This window comes from Dasypus novemcinctus, chromosome 8 (genome assembly GCF_030445035.2).
Source record: "Dasypus novemcinctus isolate mDasNov1 chromosome 8, mDasNov1.1.hap2, whole genome shotgun sequence".
Classification (NCBI taxonomy): domain Eukaryota; kingdom Metazoa; phylum Chordata; class Mammalia; order Cingulata; family Dasypodidae; genus Dasypus; species Dasypus novemcinctus.
Window position 1 is genome coordinate 42557504 of NC_080680.1, and position 23256 is coordinate 42580759.

General features: G+C 41.7%; 1 protein-coding gene across 1 annotated transcript; it reads left to right on the top strand.

The window, feature by feature from the left end:
* The first annotated feature begins 4065 nt into the window (after positions 1–4065).
* LOC101416181 (large ribosomal subunit protein eL21) lies at positions 4066–4615 on the top strand. The gene has a single exon (XM_058302916.1). The coding sequence runs from the start codon at positions 4101–4103 to the stop codon at positions 4581–4583; it is 483 nt and encodes a 160-aa protein (XP_058158899.1). The 5' UTR covers positions 4066–4100; the 3' UTR covers positions 4584–4615.
* Positions 4616–23256: the final 18641 nt, after the last annotated feature.

A 23256-nucleotide genomic window follows, 5' to 3' on the forward strand; every position in this document is an offset into this window, starting at 1 on the left:
GAATTTATCCTTTTCATTTAAGCTATCTAATTTGTTGGCATATAGTTGTTCATAGTATCCCCTTAAAACCGTTTTTACCTCTGTAAGGTCAGTATAATGATGTCTCCTCTTTTGTTTCTGATTTTAGTGATTTGAAACTTCTCTCTCTTTATCTTTTTTCTTGGCCAGCCTAGATAAAGGTTTGTTAATTTTGTTGATCCTTTCAAAGAATCAGCTTTTGGTTGTGATTTTCTCTATTGTTTTTTCTACTCTGTATTTTATTTATTTCTGCTTCAATCCTTAATATTTCCTTCTTCTGCTTGTTTTGAGTTTAGGTTACTCTTCTTTTCCACTTTCTTAAGGGTTAGGGTGGCAATTTGAAATTTTTTTTTAAATGTTGGTGTTTACAGCTATTAATTTACTTCTAAGATTTGCTTTAATTTCTTCCCATAAGTTTTGTTATGTTATGTTTTAATTTTCATTCATCTCTAATTATTTTCTATTTTTTGTTGTGATTTTGTTTGACAATTTGACTATTGGGCATGTGTTGTTTAATTTCCAAATGTTTGTAAATTTTCTGAATTTCTTTCAGTTATTAACTTGTAATTTTAGTGTATTTTGGTTGGAGAAAATATTTTGTACAATTTCAATCCTTTTAAATTTATTAAGATTTATTATATGGGTTAGCATATTGTCTCTCTTAGAAAGAATATGTAATTAAGAAGAATGTGTTTTCTTCTTTGTTGGGTGGAGTATTCTATGGATGTTTGCTAGGTCTAGTTGGTTTATAGTGTTGTCCAGTTCTCCTATTTCCTTCTTGCTCTTCTGTCTAAACTTCTATTCAGTGTTGAAAGTGGGGTACTGAAGTCTATTATTGTTGAATTATCTATTTGTACCATTAATGCTGCCAGTGTTTTCATGTAATTTTGGACTCTATTGTAGATACATATATTTTAATAATTGTTAGTCCTTCCTGTTGGATTGACTGGTGAACTGTGTTTTAACTCAGGGACTGCCACTAGCTAATATTGTGGCAAGTGTCTTTGCTCTCTTTAATTTTGTCTTCCTCAGCAATAAAAAGAAGATAATTATACATGCCAGAAAGAAGAGTTGTTAAAGCATTTTAGAGAACATGGAGAGGAAATGTACTGGATTTTAGGAGTTTGTTTCTATACAGTGAGAATAAGACTGCCTTATCTTTCTAGGTCTCTGTTTCCTCATCTTTGAACAGAAGAGTTTGGCTCTCCCTAGTCCCTAACTGAGTCCTTGAGTGGAGTCCTGCTTTCTCTTAGTAACTTAGTTACGCAATATGCCACCTAATTTTATGTACCCAAGAAAGTATAACTTTACAAGTATACCTCTGAAGATTTAAGCTAAAGGAGAGATGGTACTACATATAATCTGGGCCACCTTTATCACATTTATCTCCTAATAATGCTTAATTATCTTCATAACTCATTTTCCTGAACCACACCCATTATTCCCATTTTTCATTCCATTTTCCTCCTATTGCCTTGAGGTTTTTGCTCTATATTTTGTGGCAAGATGAATACTCTGTTGGAAGAAGATGCCCCTATATCTGATGGATAGGTAATTATTCACTGCCACAGTTATCTTCCTCAATGTCTTCCATCTTGGATTTCACTCAGCTCTGTCCCAGGGCTGTAGGTTTCCAATGTAAAAAGTTGGTTTTGGTGGGCTACCAAACCTCCAAAGTTGAGCCTGTGCAGAACGGATTGAGAGAAACAGTGGTCAGACCTCTTCAGTTACAGCCAATTCAGGGGAGAGCATAAAGGTCTCCAAACCACCACTTCCTAAGTCTTCTGCAGGGGCCTCAAAGAGAGGCTTTTGCAAAGAGAGAGTCCGTGCTCCTAGGCAGTTATGAGGTTTGGAATAAGAATCATCTGCAAGAATGTCACTTTTTCCCAGTTTACACTATTGCTTCCACTTGTCAAGACCATTTGTAGCAGTCTTCATGGATGGATGTTGGGACTGTAGTGCTCAGTTCTAAGCAGATGAGCATATTATCTGAGCAGAGCAGAGCTCTATTCTGCTTGTTTTCCTGAACAATCAATTAGGGTAAATGATATATTATCTTTCTGCAGGATCCTCTCTCGTCTGTCACTTGTCATCGCTTCTTGCTACATTCCTATATCATTCTCATTGCAGACCAGCTCCCTCACAAATATTAATAACACATTTCACAGCTTTCACCCCCAGGGAAGACCTACTTCAAGCTGTTGCTCCAGTTAAAAATTCTGGGAAGTAATTCTGATTGGTTGGTCTTTGGTAAAGTACCAACCCTTGGCCAGGAAGATGAAGATATAAGGCATAGCCAATCTACTGGAGACCAGAAAAGAGACTTTTGAGCCTGGCAGATTCCTATTTGGTGCCCATCCCAGTGCACTGATTCTAGATCTTTCTGGATGCCCAGGCATCTCTTTGCAGTTTCTGGAAAAACCCTGTGCACCTGATTTGATATGCTTCTGTACTGATCTCCATGTGCAGAAACCTGCAGAAATTCTGAGTGATACACCTTAAGACCACGCATAAATCTCTGTCCCAGGGGAAAAAATTCTCTTGGCCAAAGGAGAAAGTGTGGGAAAGATGTAGAGAAATTTCTGTGCCATGCATGCTAAAGGAATGTGCATTTCTTGAGACAGGGATGAATATGAGCACTTTGGCATTTTTTTTTTTTTTGTCCTCAAGAAAAGACATGTCAACCCATGAACGCTTTCATCTCCAGTTTTAACTTTTGAAAAGACTCATCTCCATCCTTCCATCTTTGAGATACCCAATAGAGATACTTGCTGGGTTTTATGTCACACATAATTTGTTCTTTGGATGAAAGTACCTGCTGAGGCAGCAGATTACCCTGGTTGATTCTTTATTTGTGCATGAAAATATAATAGGTCGGCAGTTTTAATCCTGGACCAAAAGGGCATAAAAGGCGTTTGATCTCTGGCTTCTGCAGAGCTCTTCAGGTCTTGGATAAATTATTTCTGAATAGGTGCCCTTTGCCTAGAATTCCAGTGAGTACTCCAGGGTCAATAGTAAACTGTGTATCCAGAGATGAAAGGACAGTTGTTTCCTTACAAAGTCTCATAAATCAGTTTTCAGTCCTGTTTCATTTTATTTCATTTTATTCTATTTTCCTGGCAACACAACAGTGGTGCTATTTGATGCTTTTAACGGAAAATATCTGATAGGGCCCTTCGGTTTTCTTTTATGATGAAAAGTATTATCTCAAAAACAAAAACAAAACCCCCTAACTCCCCCAAACGAGCTGATCAGCGGAGAGGCACAGTGGAGCGAGCGTCAATCTCTGAGCGCCCAACATCTGATTGTACTTAGTGGGGAGGAAACTTAAAAAAATAAAACACCAACTTTCATTTCTTCTTTCTTTTATCCTTAAGCTCAGCAATAAACTAGCACTCCCTGGTTAAAAAGTCAAGGGACCAGATGTAAAATCCTGGTGCTTCAGTCTCTATATTTCAAACGGGGCATGTAAATTATGCGCGCCTCTCGGCGCTCAGCGGGGAGCGGGCTCGGAGCGTGCGCGGCCCCGCCGTCAATCATCAGCCGACCCCACCCCGCTCCGGCAGACCCCGCCCGCGCGCCGCCGGCTCCAGCCGCCGCTGCGAGGAATCCTCCGCGGGCGGCTGCTCAAGCCCAGCGAGGAAAGGAACGGCTGAACCGCACAGCACTGCACCACCAAGGCTTGCCAGCTGGTGGGTCACAGGCAAGGCCTGGGAAAGACAGTGCTGATAACTAGGGACAAACCTCAGAGGCGGTTACAAGTTGCAAAAGACAAGGGGCTGGAGTTCTGTCGAAGCAGAACCTGGGCTGCGTTCCCTCCCGCTCTTTGCTAGTTAGGTGGTTTTAGAGAAGGTACTTAACGGTTTTCTGCTCTGGAAAATGGGGAAAACAGTGCCCACTTTCGAGGATAGTTGGGAGGATGAATGAGAAAATAATGCTTAGCTCAGGTCTTAAATGTAGACTTTCATTATTATTATTTTTATTGTTATAACTTGTCACAAATAAAAACGGTGGTAAAGGATTTGTTCAAGTGTAATTCAAGCCTTTCGGCCGGAACCGCCATCTTGCAGTAATTCGCCAAAATGACAAACACAAAGGGAAAGAGGAGAGGGACCCGCTATATGTTTTCTAGGCCTTTTAGAAAACATGGAGTTGTTCCTTTGGCCACATATATGCGAATCTACAAGAAAGGTGATATCGTAGACATAAAGGGAATGGGCACTGTTCAAAAAGGAATGCCCCACAAATGTTACCATGGCAAAACGGGAAGAGTCTACAATGTTACCCAGCATGCTGTTGGTATAGTGGTAAACAAACAGGTTAAGGGCAAGATTCTTGCCAAGAGAATTAATGTACGCATTGAGCATATTAAGCACTCTAAGAGCCGAGATAGCTTCCTAAAACGTGTGAAGGAAAATGATCAAAAAAAGAAGGAAGCTAAAGAGAAAGGTACCTGGGTCCAACTGAAACGCCAGCCTGCTCCACCCAGGGAAGCACACTTTGTGAGAACTAATGGAAAAGAGCCTGAGCTACTGGAACCTATTCCCTATGAATTCATGGCATAAGTGATGTTAAAAAAATAAATAATAAAAGATTTGTGGATTGTAAAAAAAAAAAAAAAAAAAAGTGTAATTCAAAATTTAGAGCTCAAAAGTTGGAAAGGACCTTTGAAACGGTGTGGTCCGATGTCCTCACTTGGAGACAGCCGGTGGCTTTCCCCAGCAGGTGATGGGCAGAGGAGCTAGAAGGCGGCGTCCCAGCCCCAGCCCAGGGCTCCTCCCTGGAAACCACTCGACCACGAGGCTCCAGGTGCCGCCAGGGCAGGTCTCTGAGAGCGGAATCCAGCACCTGCTACAGTGCCTGGAGCTCAGTCCAGAAGAGTTTGCTTCCGTTTTGCGTTTAAGATTCTAGGTCTTTCTGAAGAGACAGTGAACATAACTATTGCAAACTGCTTAATGCATGAAACATGTTATTAAACAACTTAATTTGTGAACCAAACAAAAGAATTGGGATCTTATAAGGAAAACTGCTAAAACAGGCATGAAAATATAGTTCAAACCCCCAATGCTTTCTTCAGCAATCAGAAAATACTGTTTTTATGTGCTTACTTTTCCATCTGGGATTAAATTGTGTCAAATGTAAGAACTGAAGTGTAAGAATTATGGGCTGTGAAACACCCCACACAGACATGCTCAAACAGATTCCCTTGTTCCCAAAATGTAGTGGCCATCGCCTTTCCCTAAGAATTAGGGTCAAATACAGACACTTGTTCCTCTTTTCACAAATACCCTTTTGTGACACAGGCCAGGAGAGTTCTGCTGCTCCTCAGCTTCTGTAGCCCTGGTCTGGCTTCACCCATGGTCTCGTGAGCTCTGTTCTGTCAGCAAATGGAATTCACAGAGAGTCACTTGAACGCCACCCAACAAAAAAATAGCCAGAAGAAGAGAACAGTTAGATTCTGTGTAGATGGATCACATGTTGGGAGTGATAGCCGTGCTTCACCGTTCTAAAATGAAGGCACATCTCATCAGTCTGGCTTCCCTAATCTGGAAACAGAGCCAGACAAACAGATGACACCCCAGGCAGTCTAATAACTTGGTGCCTCTTCAAATTGATAGTCTTTATTTTTTTTCCACTTTTTAATATACTTTTTTATTTTTTTAAAAAGATACTTAGATTACATAATGATACACAAAAAATACAGGGTATTCCCATATGCACCACTCCCTACCCTTCCCACACTTTCCCACACCAACAACGTCCTTCTTTAGTGTGGAACATTTACTATAATTGATGAACACATTTTGGAGCATTGCCACTAAGTGGGGATTATAGTTTACATCATAGTTTACATTCATTCCTGCACCATTCTGTAAATTATGACAAGATATACAATGGCTTGTGTCTGTCCTTGCCATGTTATTCAGGACAATTCCCAAGTCTGAAAATGCCCCCGTATTACACCTATCTTTCCCTGTCCCTCCTCCCAGAACTTCCAGTGGTCACTGCCTCCACATCAATGACAAAAGTTCTTCCATTGCTAGAATTACAAGTCTACAGTAGAATAACAATAAGTCTATTCCAGGCCATCCATTCCCCAATCCTGAGGATTCTGGGATGGTGATGCCCACTCCATCCCAATTGAGAGGGGGCTTAGATCCCATAAGATGGATGGGACTATCTTACTTGTAGTTGTAACTCTGTTACTTGGAATGGTTGTTGTCCATCATCATCTTGTTAGTTGCCCTGGGTGAGTCCAATGAACTGGAGAGCAGGTATTGCAACTCTGTGGAGATTCAGGGCCCAGCAGGCACATGGACAACCCAAAGATTTAAGTCTCTTGGACATACACTTATCGAGTATAGTACTAAAACTGTAGGTTCAATTATAAGGGGCAGAAGAGCCACCTGTAGGGAAACCACAACAGAGAACAACTCTGTTACACTGGGGAGCATAAATTACAAAGTAGGGTCACTGGTGGGCTAAACTGAGCTGTCTGCCCTGCCTTTTTTTTTTTATTCATTTTAAAAAAATATTACATTAAAAAAATATGAGGACCCCATTCACCCCCACCGCCCCCACCCCACCACTCCCCCCACAGCAACACTCTCCCCCATCATCATGACACATCCATTACATTTGGTGAGTACATCTCTGGGCATCGCTGCACCCCATGGTCAATGGTCCACACCATAGCCCTCACTCTCCCATGTTCCATCCAGTGGGCCATGGGAGGACATACAATGTCCAATAACTGTCCCTGCAGCACTACCCAGGACAATACCAAGTCCCGAAAATGCCTCCACATCTCATCTCCTCCTCCTATTCCCCGCATCCAGCAGCCACCATGGCCACTTTTTCCACACCAATGCCACATTTTCTCAATTACTATCCACAATAGTTCATGAATAGAATATCAGTAAGTCCACTCTAACTCTTACTGTATTCCTCCTTCCTGTGGACCTTGGATTGGTTGTGTCCATTCCACATCTATGTCAAGAGGGGGCTTAGATTCCACATGGATACTGGATGCAATCCTCCTGCTTTCAGTTGTAGGCACTCTAGGCTCCATGGTGTGGTGGTTGACATTCTTCAACTCCATGTTAGCTGAGTGGGGTAAGTCCAATAAACCAGAGTGTAGGAGCTGAAGTCTGTTGAGATTCAGGACCTGGCTATCATATTGTCAGTCCAGAGATTCAGATCCTCTAGATATATCTTAAAACCCAGCACCAACTACAATTCCAGTAAAGTAACAGGAAAGGCTTGTGAAAAGAGATCACATCTGAGTCCAGCTCCATCATGCAGAAACACCAACTCCAAAGAAGGGCCAACTGACCTGGCAGTGAACTCCATCTGCCATGGCCATAGAACCTGTGGGTCTCTTTAGCCCTCAAAAGAACCAATACCTGGGGTTGTATCTACTTTGTCTGTCTCTGAGACTCTGCTCAGGTGTGCATAAGGGCAATCCTTCTGACAACCTCCAGACTTTGAGAGACTCATAGCCATATAAACTCATTTGTCTTTTCCATTTCCCCCTTAATTTAGGTCAAAAAGCATTTTTAACTCCTGTTATTATATGTAGACAGGGATATTCTGCTGGTCCATGTTGAACCTTTAATTCAAGGTCATTTTCTAGTTACGTCATCAGCTGGTACTTGGTAGTGATCCCTCGGCGCCAGGGAGGCTCATCCCTGGGTGTCATGTCCCATGCTGGGGGGAAGGCAGTGAATTTACATGCTGAGTTTGGCTTCAAGACTGGCCACATTTGAGTAACATGGAGGCTGTCAGGAGGGAACTCCTAGGGACAGTGCTGCTCTAGGCCTTGTTCTTATTTCAGGTGTATAGGCTCACAAGCATAGTCATTAGTATCAGGGGCTCACTGTTGCACCCTCATTCCTTCCTGGTCCTTGCCGTTGCACCCGGGGGACTGCCGTTGCTCCCCTAGGGACCATGACAGAGCCCCCCCGGCCAGGAACCCAGCACCCCCCCAGCTGTTGTTTTTAATTGTTTCCACTATAAGTATATCCAAACATTTCTATGATAGTCTTTAAATATGCATGCAAGGGAAGTGGATTTGGCTCAACTGATAGAGTGTCCGCCTACCAAATGGGAGGTCCAAGGTTCAAACCTAGGGCCTCCTGACCTGTGTGGAGAGCTGGCCCATCCACTCTGCTGATGAACGCAAGGAGTGCCCTGCCATGCAGGGGTGTCCCCCATGTAGGGAAGCCCCACATGCAAGGAGTGCACCCCATCAGGAGAGCTGCCCAGTGTGAAGGAAAGTGCAGCCTGCCCAGGAATGGTGCCGCACACACGGAGAGCTGATGCAGCAAGATGACGCAACAAAAAGAGACACAGATTCTGGGTGCCGCTGACAAGAATGTAAGCAGACACAGAAGAGCACGCAGCAAATGGACACAGAGAGCAGACAACAGGAGGGGGGAGGGGAGGAGTGAGAAATTAAAAAAAAAAATCTTAAAAAAAAATGCACCCAAGATTTACTTAGAGGAAATGCTAGTGCTACATAAGGAAAGGATTGGAAGAAAGCTCACTAGCAGAGGCACTCAGCCTCACTTCTCTTTTTCCAAACAATTCCACTCCAGCTCCCAATGTACCCAATGTGCAAAACAATCGCCTTGCAGTCTGATTGAGGGAGATATTTGTTCACGCATATGGCTAAGAGAGCAGTTTAAACAAGACTGCTGTGGACAGTTTTTGCAAGCCCTATTAAAATGACACCTGTTGGACTTGTGCAGAACTCTGCAAATTGGGCGTGTGTCCTTGAGTTTAAGTAACTCCTAATTTTATTCACCTATTTCCCTGGAAGAGGAGCCACACAGCCCAACCCCACAAAACTTATACCTGGATTTTTTTAACTTCACAAAATGTTCTCCCTAATAGGAGAGCTAGGAAAAATAATTTCTTCCATCCTGCTATAATTCTAGCCATATTTTTAGCACCTCTTAAACACAGGCAACTCCTGTATAAATCATGCCTTAATCTGGCTCTATGTGGTCTATAGAATAAAAAAGAGGAAAGAAGAAATCTGTGGTAATGAGAGATTACTGGAGATACTTAAAAGCTTATAAAATCCAGATAACTGCCATGTAATGCTTAGACAATGCAAATCACCATTGTTCAGAATTCACTGGAAATCCAAAAAACTAGGAAAGAAGTATATTTTGGTTCATTTCACACCTCTTCAAATGGAGGGAATAAAAATGTATAAGCTATAAAACTTTATTTCTTCTCAATGGTTTTTCAGGTCCATGATGCCATTTCTTTTGAAGCTAAGGTGCAAACTTCTCAGTGCATAATACCTTATTGCCATTATTGGTCACATGGCACCTCACTTATTTTATTTTTTACATTATGGTTTACATTTTTTTAAAATTCCCCCCCCCCCCCCCCGCTTTGTGGCTTTTTTTTGTATGTGTGCTGTCTGCTCTGTGTCCATTTGCTCTGCGCTCTTCTATGTTTTTGCTTGTCTGTCTTTTTTTTGTTGCATCACCTTGCTGAGTCTGCTCTCCACAGTGTGTGCGGGACGGGCAGCTCTCCGCAGCATGCGGGCCAGCCTGCCTTCACAAGGAGGCCCCGGGATGTGAACCCAGGGCTTCCCATATGGTAGAAGGGAGTCCAACTGATTGAGCCACAGCTGCTTCCCTCACTTATTTTATTTTTCCCCTTAATTCCCAATCTCCACCCCATTCTTCTCTCCCCAATAGGTTTGCAAAATAAAATATTGATAGTGAATCTTTAAAGATGCATGTGTACTAGTGAAATATGGAATGTTGTTTGGAGCAGGTTTGTGTTTTTAATTTACATAAATGGTACTGTGCTAAACTCATTCTATTTCTTTTATCATTCAGTCCAATTTTTTTTTTAAGATCAGTGCTGCTGTAACTAGTTAGTTGTTGTTTTTAAAACTCCTGCAGGTTATTACATTGTGTGCACCCACTGTATTTTACTATTCCCTTAAGAATGGACTTCCATTGTCTTCAAAGTCTCAGTACCAAAAATCATGTCATACAGGTCCCCCTACGCATCTGTGCAAGAATTTCTCTGACATATAGACCCACTAGGTGATTGTTGGGTTATCACTTTTTAGAATGGACAGATCACTTTTTAGAATGGCTGTACAGTTCATAGTTCCCCCAACAGTGTACCAGAGTTCTCACCTTGCTACATACTGACCAACTCTGGAATGATCTCTTTCAAGTTTTTCCATTCTAATAAGTCTTGTTTTCATCTGAGTTTCTCTATTTACTGAAGAGTTTGAGCATTTGCTCATATTTTTATTAGCTCCTGGGGCTTCCCTTTCTGGAAATTGTCTGTACAGTACTTTGCCCATTTATAAAGTGGTTTTCACACTTTTTTCCTTGTTGATTTTTAGGAGCTGTTTGTATATTAGGTGTATTTAGTCCTTGCTGGTTTTGGATGTTACAAATATTTATCTTTAAACTCTTACCTAATTTCCATGATGTTCTTTTTTTTTTTAGTAGAGTCAAATTAATCAAGTTTTACCAAGAGTTTGTGTTTTAGGGTCATGTTCAAGAAGTCATCCACCCACTGCTATATAAAAAGTACTCATGCATTTTCTTCCATTTGCTTTATAATTTTAACTCTCACATTTATGTCTTTAATTTTTTTTTAAAGATTTATTTTATTTAATTTATTTCTCTCCCCTTGCTCCCCCACCCCGGTTGTCTGTTTTCTGTGTCTATTTGCTGTGTCTTCTTTGTCTGCTTCTGTTGTCAGCGGTAGGAGAATCTGTGTTTCTTTTTGTTGCGTCATCTTGTCGTGTCAGCTCTCCGTGTGTGTAGCACCGTTCCTGGGCAGGCTGTACTTTCTTTCCTGCTGGTGGCTCTCCTTACGGGGTGCACTCCTTGCGCAGGGGACACCCCTGCGTGGCAGGGCACTCCTTGGGCGCATCAGCACTGCGCATGGGCCAGCTCCACACGGGTCAAGGAGGCCTGGGGTTTGAACCGCGGACCTCCCATGTGGTAGGCGGATGCCCTAACCACTGGGCCAAGTCCGCCGCCCTACATTTTAATCAATTCTTAGATACAATATCATTTTTGTTACTATTATAAATGGCATCTTATTTTCTAGTTCATCAGTGCTAGCAGAGATGAATATTACTGACTTTTGCACATTTATCTTATAATGAAAAAACCTTGCTAACCTCTTATAAGTTGTAAGAGTGAACTGTCAGAATAATTTGCTGATTCTATTGAGTTTTCAATGTGGATACTACCATTACCTGAAAATGTTTTACCTTTCTCCATCTAATCCTTACACATAGTATATGTGTTTTTTCTCTTATATCATTGTTCAGTTCATTTAGTGCTATGTTAAATGGAAAAATGATAGAAAGCATTGTCTTATATTCAATATTAATGGGGATAAGTAAAAAGTTTCTCCCTTATATATGATGCTTAATGTAGGTTTGAGGCATGTAGACTATTTAAAGTCGATGAAATTCTCTTAACATTCATAATTCTTTGGGCCCATTAGAGTTTAAAAATCGTTTTGCCTGCATGTTCTTAGGTAACCAAGTAATTTTTCTCTTTTAGGTCATTAGTGAGATCAATTTTCACTGATAGATTTTAAATATTGATACATTCTTGAATCTTGGAATAACTCTTATGTGGTTATTGTGTTTTATATTTTAATATACTTTTGGATACAGCTAACTTTTTACAAAAAGTTTTTTCACAGGTATGTTCATAAGTTTAATGGACATTTTTTTTCTTATATTGTCCATACTTGATTTTGGAAGTAAGGCTTATTAACTTTATTAAATGAATTGGACAACTTTCCTTCTACTTCTATTTTAAGGAAATACCTGTACAGGTATGATATGTTCTTTGGAAATTAGCAAAAGCCACCTGTAAAACCATCTGGAACTGGGAATGTGGGGCTTGATGGGAAGATCTCTAATTACAGTTCTCATTTCTTTGTTAGTTATTGGAGTAAAAAAGCTTTCTATTTCTTCTATCAATTTTGACATTTTATGATTTTCAGAAATGTATCAACTTGACTTACCTTATCAAATTTTTAGCATGTAGTTGTTTAAAGTATTCTTTTGCTATTTTTTAACATCTCTGCTTTTACCAGAGGTTTGCCTGTTTTATTATTTTTTCAATCAACCGGTTTTAATTTTGTTCATTTGTTCTGTTGTTTTTTAGATTCCAGGATTGGAACAGAGAAGGTACAAAATGAACTTGGAATATGTTATTATGCCAGAAAGTAAAGAAGTGCTCATAGAAAGTGGTGGGGAACTTTCAAAAGGCTACAGGAAGGAAGTGGATGTGGTTCATGCAGCTGGGCTCCTGCCTACCACACGGGAGGTCAATGGATCAGATCCCAGTGCCTCCTAAAGAAGACAGCAAGCCGACCTAACAGGCAGGCAGGGGGAGGTGAGGCAACAAGATGATGCAACAAGAGACATGGGGAGGAAAAAATATAATGAGAGACAGAACTAAGCAGGGAGTGGAGGTGGCTCAAGTGATTAGGCACCTTCCTCCCACATCAGAGGTTCTGGATTCAGCGTCTGGTGCCTTCCAAAGAAACAAGGAAGACAAAAAGATACAGCAAGTGAAAACAACAAGGGGAGGGGAGAAATAAATAAAATAAAGCTTTAATTAAAACAAAAACTAAAAAAAAAACCAGTATCTTAAAAAAAAAAAAGGGATACAGGAGCCAGCTTGAAGGGACTCATGCTGGCCAAATCTGGAAAAACTTGAGTGTCAAAGGAAATTAAGACAGTGATTCATTGAATAATATGAGAATCCTTAAGTTCATACTGACAAAAGATAGATAAAAAATATGGAGAAGGGGAGAAGGGAGAGCTCTTCCTTACAGTCATATGCCAACTGATAAGTGTGGAAGGAGGCGTGGAGTTGGAAAGTCACTAATTTGAAATCAGCATAGTAAAGCTCGTTTTAGGCAGCTATGATACATGGTTGCTAAATGTAGGAGGTATGTTTTGATGAGGAGACAATATTTGTGTGATTTCAAATGTCTCCCCATAGATTATTTATTAGATGCAATGGGGGAAAGTAGTAAATATATAATGGAGAAACTGGACAACAGCTTGACTTGGAATCAAAATTAATATCACAAATGATGGATCTTATGTGTCTCCAGATGTGGACACGTTGAGAAGGACACAACATCATTTTATGTAGTATTCTGATTATATATAACTTGAACCTTATCCTGAGGAAATATCAGCCAAATCCAAGTTGAGAAAAACGTTCTATAAAATAACTGACTTCTTTTGAAAGACCGAGGAACTGTGCCAGATTTAAGGATTGAAAATCTCTTGACAAAATTCAATACATGATCCTTGAATGTATCCTGTACTGTACTGGAAGGGGAAATGTTATGTTGTTGGTATAATGAACAAAATTGTATTGTGGACTGTAGATTACATAAAACTATTGTGTCTTTGCTAAATTTCCTGAGTTGGATAATTAATGCAGCATTGCAAGAAGAATATCCTTGTTTTACATATACCTCTGAAGTATTAAGGGGTAAAGGTGCATTCTGAAATGGTTCAGAAAAAAAATGTACTGGTTAGAAGAATGGGAAAGCGAATATGGCAACATGTTACAAATGAGTGAATTGGAGTAAAAGGCATGTGGGAGTTCTCTGCATCATTCTTTTAGCTTTTCAGTAAATGGGAAATTATTTCAGAATTGAAAAAAATTGGGGAAACCAGTTAGTAAGCATGGCCCTTTGTCAAAATTAATGACCAAACCTGAAGGACCTATTTTCCCCCAAGGCTGACTCATTAGAAGCAGAGCTCCTCCTTGTTTTAACTGTTTGCTCTTGCTAGTAAATTGAATAACAGTAATACAAGAGAAGGAGGTATCTTTTGATGATATGTTTTATCTTTTTCCTTTATTGAAAATGGAGTATGCCATGCCTAAAAAATTCAACCTTGCCAAGATTCTTAGTATTGCCATTTCCCAACATGATGTATTTATAATACTATTCTTTAATAAATACTCCTGACTCCCTGGACCTGAGGGGACAAAAATTTTCATCTTTGGTTTCATTTCCAACCATGCTCCAAAATTCTATACGGAGTTCAGAGTCACTTCTGGGATGTGGTTTGCATGGTGTGGAGGAAGTGCATGATTGTATCATCTTTAATACTCTGCTTATCAGAAGGGAATAGGGGGAAACGGACTTTGGCCCAGTGGTTAGGGCGTCCGTCTACCACATGGGAGGTCCGCGGTTCAAACCCCGGGCCTCCTTGACCCGTGTGGAGCTGCCCATGCGCAGTGCTGATGCGCGCAAGGAGTGCCGTGCCAGGCAGGGGTGTCCCCAGCGTAGGGGAGCCCCACGCGCAAGGAGTGCACCCATAAGGAGAGCCGCCCAGCGCGAAGGAGGGAACAGCCTGCCCAGGAATGGCGCTGCCCACACTTCCCGTGCCGCTGACGACAACAGAAGCGGACAAAGAAACAAGACGCAGCAAAAAGACACAGAAAACAGACAACCGGGGGAGGGGAGGGGAATTAAATAAATAAAAATAAATCTTTAAAAAAAAAAAAAAAAAGAAGGGAATAGGAATTTCACAAGTTGAGTTGTACTACTTTAAAATGCAAATTCCCTTGATAAGGAAAAGAGCAGTATTATCAGATGCCAATGCTCGAGAATTAATTTATTGGTAAGATTTTACTTTTTTTCTCAAATTGACAGCTTCCTGTAGGATGAGGCAGTCAATGGTGGTGTTTCAATGGGAAATACTTGTGTGTGGTAAAGGAGCACTGAGCTTGGAACCAGAAGACCTGACTCTAACATCTTACTGTAAGGTGTTTGATAAATCAATATAATCCACAAAAGCCTTAATTTCTTGATCTGAAAAATGTGTGTAATACATTTACACACAGTGACAGCACTGGTTCTCAAACTTTGGCCTGCCTCGGAATCACGTGGAGAGCTTCTTAAGGCACAGATTACTGTGTCTCATCCTCAGCATTTCGGACTCTGTACATCTGGGTATTAGAAATTGCATTTCTACAGATGATGCTGATGTTGCCAGTCTGGGAGCCATACTTTGAAAATCACTGCTTTACAGACCTCTTTTGGGAGTGAGGTAATATAAATAAAGCAATATTGTACAATTGGAAGCACTGTGAAATGCCAGATATTATTTTAATCATGTGAGGACAAAGAAGTCCCCTTAGATAGACAGTGAAATGCTATATGGCAGTACTTTCCAGATCCTTTCAAAGACCTCTGAGATCTTAGGGTTCTAAGAAGTGGCCAATGAAGGAAAGATATTAAGGAGATGGACTTTGGGCATGAAGCTGAAAGGTGTCCCAAGTTAACTTTACTTAAGGTACAAGTTTGCCCAGGACCAGTTCTAACTCCTTGTAGAGGCTTCTATATCAATAAGAAATTCCATTTGGCTGCAGGGAAGAGAAAACCCAACGAATTGACAAAACAATACCTACCAATTAAGGGTTTGCCTTTTTGTTTTCATGTGGCCACAAACCTAGAGACAGAAAATTAATGGCTCAAGGATTTCCATTCTGAGGTTTACAATTTTTTTGCCTTTTCTATCATGTGTACGATATGGCTGCTGCAGGCCCAGCCATTACATCTGCTTTCTAGACAGGTGTAAGGAGAAAAAGATAAGGAAGGCAGGAAAACAATACTTTTCTAGTATTGTTTCTGCTTATGTCTCAATGTCTGGAGCTATCTATCGGTCATCAAATAGCTTCAAGGGTGACTGAGAAATGTAATTTTTTAGTTGGGTACTTTGCTACGATCAACCAAATTAGGACTCAGTTAGTCAGGTGGAATGGGGTCATGTGTTTGCTACAGCTTCATAATCTTCTCTGTCTCTAGTGATATAGAGTTAGGAAGCAAGGCCACAATGGGCAAACTGTTAGTCTTCTGAGTTTTCTTATTCTTACATAATTTAATGTTCCTCTTATTCATGATTACTGTCATCTTTACTATTGTAAAGTGCATGGCAGATTAGCTCAGTTGTTTATCCCAGTCACCCTGATAGGTAGTTTTAGCCTCTTTTGGTAGGTATGGAAATAGTGGCTCTATTTTCCTTTGTATTTCTTCTGAATTCTACCTTTTTAACCCTCAGTTTCTGCAGCCTGTCATTAGATTACAGTCCCTCCCAGGAATAGATCATGCTTTCTGAATTTCCCAGTCAAAACTTGCCTTTTTACTGTTCCGTTGCCTCTAGGTCCTATGTGGTGATCAAGCTAATCAGATGGACTGAGTCATGGAAAAAAAATACATTAAGAGGTTAAACTTGAAATACATTAATACAATAATATAAAAATACATTAAGAGGTTAAACAGGCTGATACTGCCTGGAAAGCTTTTCAGCCTGCCTCCTCAACCAGGGGTTAATGCTTTTCTTCACTCCCCAATCCACTTACCAGAAAGCAGAGGCACTAATGAAGTCCAGCTCACACATGCTTGAGAGTCGTCTTGGAAACCTGCTTTGTAGACATGAAAGAGTATATTTATTTGTGGTTTCTCTTTTTCATTTTTGCTTAGGAACTTGAGTGGGGCGTGGAGAAATAAATGATGTCTTACCAGACAAGCGACCTTAAAAGTCTTTTTGAAAAGGTGAATACTCAGGAAGACTTGAAAGAGGGAAAGGACATAGTTGATCCAATAGGCTGGTGGCAGGTGACCTCAGGCATAGGCATCATGAAAGAAAGAGGAAGGAAGGGGTGAAAGAAGGAAATATGCACAGTGGCCTGTGGAAAGGTCTGACCAGATGAGGTGGGAGGAGGAGGAAATGAGGCTGACACTGGTAGGCTGGCAGGCTCACGAAATCCAGAGCTGGAGAGTGGCAGGCAGGATAAGGGGCCAGCACTAGGTGCCGTGCTCCAGGCAGCAAGAGGGAAAAAGAGGCAAGGACGGGACAGATGGACTCAGGGAGCCCTGACTGCCTAGAAGGGGGAGAATGTTCCGGAGAAAGTACGAGTCTGGGGAGAAAGAAACCACTGTCGACCCGTTCAGCCCATTTGTGTCCCAGTCAGCAAACATTTATTATGAAAGGCAGAATAATGCCCTTCTCCACCCCAAAGATGCCCATGCCCTAATCCCTGGAACCTGTGAATATGTTACCTTATATACCAAAAGGAACTTTGCAGATGTAATTGAATTATGGACACTGAGATGGGAGATTATCCTGGAGAATCTGGGTGGGTCCAATGTGATCACAAGGATCCTGGTACGTGAGCGATGGAGGCAGGAGAATCAGAGCAGAGAGAACGGAAGATGCTGTGCTGCTGGCCTTGAAGATGAACGACCCTGAGCCAAGGAATGCAGGTGGCCCGGAGAGGCTGAAGAGGACAGGGAATGCATTCTCCTCCATATTCTTCAGAAAGGAACACAGCCCTGCCGTCGCCTCCACCATAGCCCGGTGAAAGTTTAGATTTATGACCTCTGGAACTGTAATATCATAAATTTGTGTTGCTTTAAGCCACTAAGTTTGTGGAAATTTGTTACAGAGGCAATAGGGAACTACTACATTGAGCAAGTACCAAATGGTGTTGTGGACTGGGAAATATGAAGATGAATAAGATACGGATTCTCACCTTTAGGTGATTATCAGCCCAGTGGTCCAAGTCAGTGATCCTCAAATTTCAAAGTCTATAGAAATCATCTGGGAGATCTTGTTAAAATGCAGATTCTGATGGATGGAGTCAGTCTGGCGGCTCAAAGATTCTCCATTTCTAACCAGCTCCCAGATGAAGCCAAAGAGGATGGTCTGAGGCTCACCCTTGGAATAGCAAGGAAGATCTAGGCTGTAAATCTGTTGCAGGGGCTTAGCAACAGAACAGCAAAGTCTTTTAGTTGTTGTAATGGAGACAATGATTCTGGTTTTAAACATAGAAAACAGTTGGAATGATTATTGAACTTTAGAGTTTACAAATTTGAAATTTATTAGTGCTGGGAACTTGGTTAATCCAAGCTCCTTTAAAGGACTGTTGTGATAATTAAATGAGAGGCAAGGCAATAAGTAATTTATAAAGCACTATGTAAAAAATGTGAAGTTTTTTTTTAGAAGTTGATGAGAGCAAATTTGGCAAGAAAACAAGTGTCATTCTGGATTAATTCTTTCCTTGCTAAATTGAATTACAGAGAGATGGTGAAAAAAATCCCAATGTTTATCCCAGTCATTTTTCTTTTCTTTTAAAATTTAACACTTTGTTCTGTTATGATGATAATACATTTTTTTTGGTGTGGATCTTTTGGAAAACAAAACAAAACAAAAATCTTACAGAGAAGAAAGTAACAGCCATTTATAATCGCATAAGTCAAAGATAACCATGAAACAGTACTTTTCCAAGAGTCTGGGTTGATTTGATGTCTATTGAAGGTCTTCACAGATTTATATCTTCACAGATTTGTAACTCTACACCAGGCGTTCTTAACCTTTTTTGTTCCACGGACCCCTCACTAAGTCCACACTATACTATGTATTATTTAATAAATATATCACACCTGCACCAACATGTCTCCACAAGAATAATGTTGTTTTGAATTTTCAGTTCAAGCCTATGGACCCCTGGTTACGAACCCCTTGCTCTATGCCTTTGTGTTGTATGTTATTATGGATACTCTTTGACTATCTTGTCCATAGTAATTCTAATCAGAAATAGGCAACACTTTACAATGAAGTAGTTCTCAAGTGGGGGCCATGTCTTCACCTGCCAGGGGACATTTGGGAATGTCTGGGGGCAATTTTGGTTATCCCAACTAGGCGGCAGATGCTACTGGCAACTAGGGGCTAGGGATGCCAATAAACATCTTACCAGGCACAGGACAACGCTCCACAACAAAGAATTATCTGGTCTCCACGTCAAAAGTGCCAAGGTTGAGAAACTCTGCTGTTAAACAGTGGGTCTCAAACTTTAGCATTCATCAGAATCACCAGGAATGCTTGTTAGAACAGGTTGCTGGGCTCCATTCCTCCCCATGCATTTCTAATTCAGCAAGTCTGGGTGGAGGCCGAGAACGTGCACGTCTAACAAGTTCTCAGGTGCTGCTGGCCTGGGGGGCCACACTTTGAGAACAAGTGCCCTAGAGTTTAATAGCTACACAGCTGTAATTGGTTTCATATAAACTATTAGCTCTGTAATTTGTGCTCTTGCTCATATTTAATTAGGTTTATCATTTATCCCTGGATGTTGTAAATATCTCTTGGGCATGAGCCAGATCTTCTACTTCCTTTAAAGTGTCCGGGGGTGCTGAAAACAGGCCTCTTTCATTACTGTGGACCAGATGGTTTCATTTGACTGTGTGGAACTGGCACTATATAAATGGATCCAAGGACATCTGAGTGAGTTGTTGGCTTGGGGGAGATTGATTGAGAGAGGGAGAGATGGGGCAAGAACGTGGAAAGAAAAGAAACAGCCATTTTTGTTGTCCTGGGTTTAAGACACTCCCCCGTGGTGTCCTGAAAACTCAACACAACAGTGCATAGTTTTACCCTAAAAAAACCCATAATCTTTACTCTGAAATGGGTGGGAACAGCAACGCATCTCTCATTGGTGTTGGAGGCAGGGTAACTCCTTAGTAAGCGGTAACTCTTGACTGTCATCACACCAGTGGGCCCTAAAGTGGGAGGATTTATCTTCTGTGTCCCTGGGTTCATCATTTTTCTCTTCTCCAGGGGTCCTTTCTCCTGTCCTGCCTCTCTCCGCTCCCATCCCCTGTTCATTTTGTATGAGGGCAGAGTTCAGCCACGTTACCCATCATATTGGGAGGTTGGACAGAGGGGACAGTGAGATTTCACAGGGTAAGGCTGGGAATGCAAGGCTCGGGATGAGACCCAGCAGTGGGCTGGGCCAGGAAATGCTCAGAAACCATTTATCAGAATCTGGGGAATGCTCTGAACTTTGTGCTCAAAATGAGGCAGTAAGTGAGAGAGCAGGCGAAAAGTTAGGAACACACAGTGTTGAGCAGCCCAGGAAAGAGAGAGCTCTAAAATGAAGAGCGCCTACTTTTGAAACCTCTTATATGACTTCTGCTGGGTCAATGAATAAAGCAGGTGCCTCTCCTTAAAGTGCTGACTTGCATAATCTGGTTAGTGGGGCAGACTTCAGGGCATAAGAACAACAGCTAAGAGTTATCTAGGTGGGGGATAGAGAAGGGCACATTCAAAAGTACTGGTAATATTCCTTTCTTTATACTGTGAAGGCAAGCATTTATTTTATTACTCTTTTAATACTTGTAATAATAAATTATCTTCTGTAATATTCAGTATTTCATACTTAAAGATATGCTATCTACATAACAGCATCTACTGTTCCTCTTAATAGTGCTCCAAGGTTGTAGCTAAGAGAAAGTCATTTGCCCAAGTTAGTGTAGAGCTGGAATTTGTACCCAGTTCTATCTGTCTTCAAGGCCTATGCACTTTTTACTAAAGTGCAGGGGAATTTGGTTCACAGGTTGTTTTGCAGGTTTTCTCCTGATATATCTGGAATTCTCTCTCCATGCAGGAGTCATCCTGTATTCCAAAAATGGGCTTCTCCAATTCTAATAAACTAGTCTGTTCAAATTCAACCACCTGCTTAGGAAAGAATTAAAAAATTTTAATTACTATTTTCCCTCAGCTATAAAAAGAAAAAAACCCCAAACCTTAAAGATGCCAATTCACTTCCATTCTAACTTGCAAATTTGGGGGAGGGAGAGTGAGTTTTTGCAGCACTGAAAATTAAATTCGGGAGTATGATATGTCACCCTTATCTCCACCATGACTGAAACAAGGTGCTGGGCACTCAGGAAAACATTGTGGTCTCTCAGGCATGCTATCTGACCTTGAAGGGATCCCTTCTTCACCTCTGTAAGTGGGGGTCATGCCAGAGCTCCGTGACAACCATGCTGCATTACCCAAGAGTGCTGAGGCTGAGCGGTACCTCGACACGGGGCTCATAGCTCTGACGAGGTGTGGAGAAAGATGGCTGGGCAGCAGCTGGAGCCGGCAGCGCAACCAAGGCGAAGGCAGAGGGTGGGGCCCACGGTTCAGGGATCACAAAGGCCTAAGAATCATGGATTAATACCCTCATGGGGCGCCCTGTGGGATCACAACCACCTAATAAGTCAAGAACAATCTGGCAATTTTTGCGGGACCAAAGCTGATGGTAGAAACCCAGGGTTGTGTTATTTGGTTAGAGCCAAGGCAGAGGTGCATCTCTTTATTTTGATAGTTCTGGCTTCTGTGATGCAAAAGTTGGGGAGGTGATAAACTTCCTGGATTTTGCTTTTAAATATGTTCCTCTTTAAAGATACATTTTCATCTTGCTAGCTGACCTCAGACCACCTTAGCAGGATTGATTAGAACCCTAGCTGTCCTTTGCAGCGAGCCTGGGCGATCCTCCCTGTGGCAGGGATCTTCCGTGCGGCAGGGATCCTCCCTGCAGCGAGATCTTGGCCTGTGCAGCCGGGTCCCCACATGTCAGGCGTGTGGTGAGCGTCTCCAAGGTCACTTCCCTCTCAGCATTGCCCACTAGGTGACGCCTGTGAATGGAATAGACTCCAGAGTGCAAGCCTTCCTCCCTCCCTTCTTTTCCAGGCCCACTTCTTGGTAGAAGATGCTTAAGTGCCAAGATCCCAAAGAAATGCTTTGTGCCTCAAGCTCAGAAAGAGGGTGTGTGACGACATCGATCAGCTCCGTTTCTTTGACAGCGATGCCGGTGTCTGTGCCAAGGACATGGGATGGCTCACTTACAAAAACAGGAAAAACAAAACAAAACCCTGAACAACCAGAAAGCTTTAGCTTTCTTGTTAGGTTCTTAACTGCTTTACAAATGCCAACAAAATTCCCCTAACTCAGCTTGCTTCTGGTGGTCCTGGAGGGGTAACTTTAACACGCGGGCTTCTGGAGGGAAGATTGGAGACAGGTGTGATCCTCCTTTAACACAGCAGTGATTCTCAAACTTTAGTGTGCCTGAGAATTGACTGGAGGGGTTGTTAAAACACAGATTTCTGGACCCCACACCCAGAGTTTCTGCTTCAGAAAGCCTGAGGTAAGGACTGAGAATTTATATTTCTAATAAGTTCCCAGGCGACGCTGGCCTAGGGCCCACACTTTGAGAACCACTGCAGGGCAGCATTCGTGTGAGTATACGAGGGAGGCAAAGCGGTGGGAGAGAGGGGTGGGTGGTAGGGGCTGGGACAGTGTGGACTGGGAGGACAGTGTAAACAGATGCCCTCCTAGCCACAGCAAAAGTCACTTCCCCCTTTCCTTGTACGCATTTTCAGATATCCTCCTTACTCCAAAGAATGCCATCAACATATTGCGCTGTGTTAGATAAATCTACCCGGCAGGCATAAGTTAAATCTAATGGCAAGTCAGGGACAAATAACCAGGCAGCTGGGCCATTGCTGGAGATACATTGGGGGTGATTTATTTAAATTTGCTTGATTGTTTTTCTAGTAGGGAAATGAAACTGTCTCTCTGTACTGCAGGTGTTCAAGTGCTTTTTTCATGGCTAAATATTTAAAGTGACAGTGAAGCCAAGGTTAAGGAGGTTATATGAGTGTTCATTCATAGCCAGTGGTTTCTGAACATCCTAACTGTAACTCTTTTGGCTCTTTATAAAGCGTGAGAGAGTGGCTGTACAGGTGTGTATGAAAATATAATTATTCCCATTACATCCTAAACTGCTCTTGAAGTATATGCTAGTGTTGCTCAGAGCTTCCTGTTGTGACAAGCCTCTTTCTACAGATATTTGGATGTTCATGCCTGTTTTTTCCCCCTTTTTCTATTCTCTGCAAAGGCAGAGGGGTTAGTATAATCATCTCTATTCCACAGGTGAGGACTATGGTCCAGGGAGGCTAAATGATTGGCCTAAAGTTACTTGGTTTGGCATCCAAACTGTGATCAAGAAGTCTTGGACTTTAGTTTCCAGGCTGTGTCTCCATTTTTAGCCTTGCCCTTCCACCTTGACTCCCTCTATTAAAGCAAATGTTGGGTATGTTTCCACTAAATTTGCTGCCCTGGTGTCTTATCCTCAGTTATAAATGGGATCCGCCTAATATATGGTGATTCTCTTGGCTGGAAATATTCATCCCTCAGGTTTGTAATGTGGCAGGCAGGCAGGTATTTTCCTTTCTATCTTTCCACAATGATTGTGAAATCCCTTCCACAAGAACACAGAGGTTTTGTTCTGTTCTGTTTCTAATTTCAGAACAATAAGTTTCCAATGCACCACCACCCACCGAAAAGAAGCA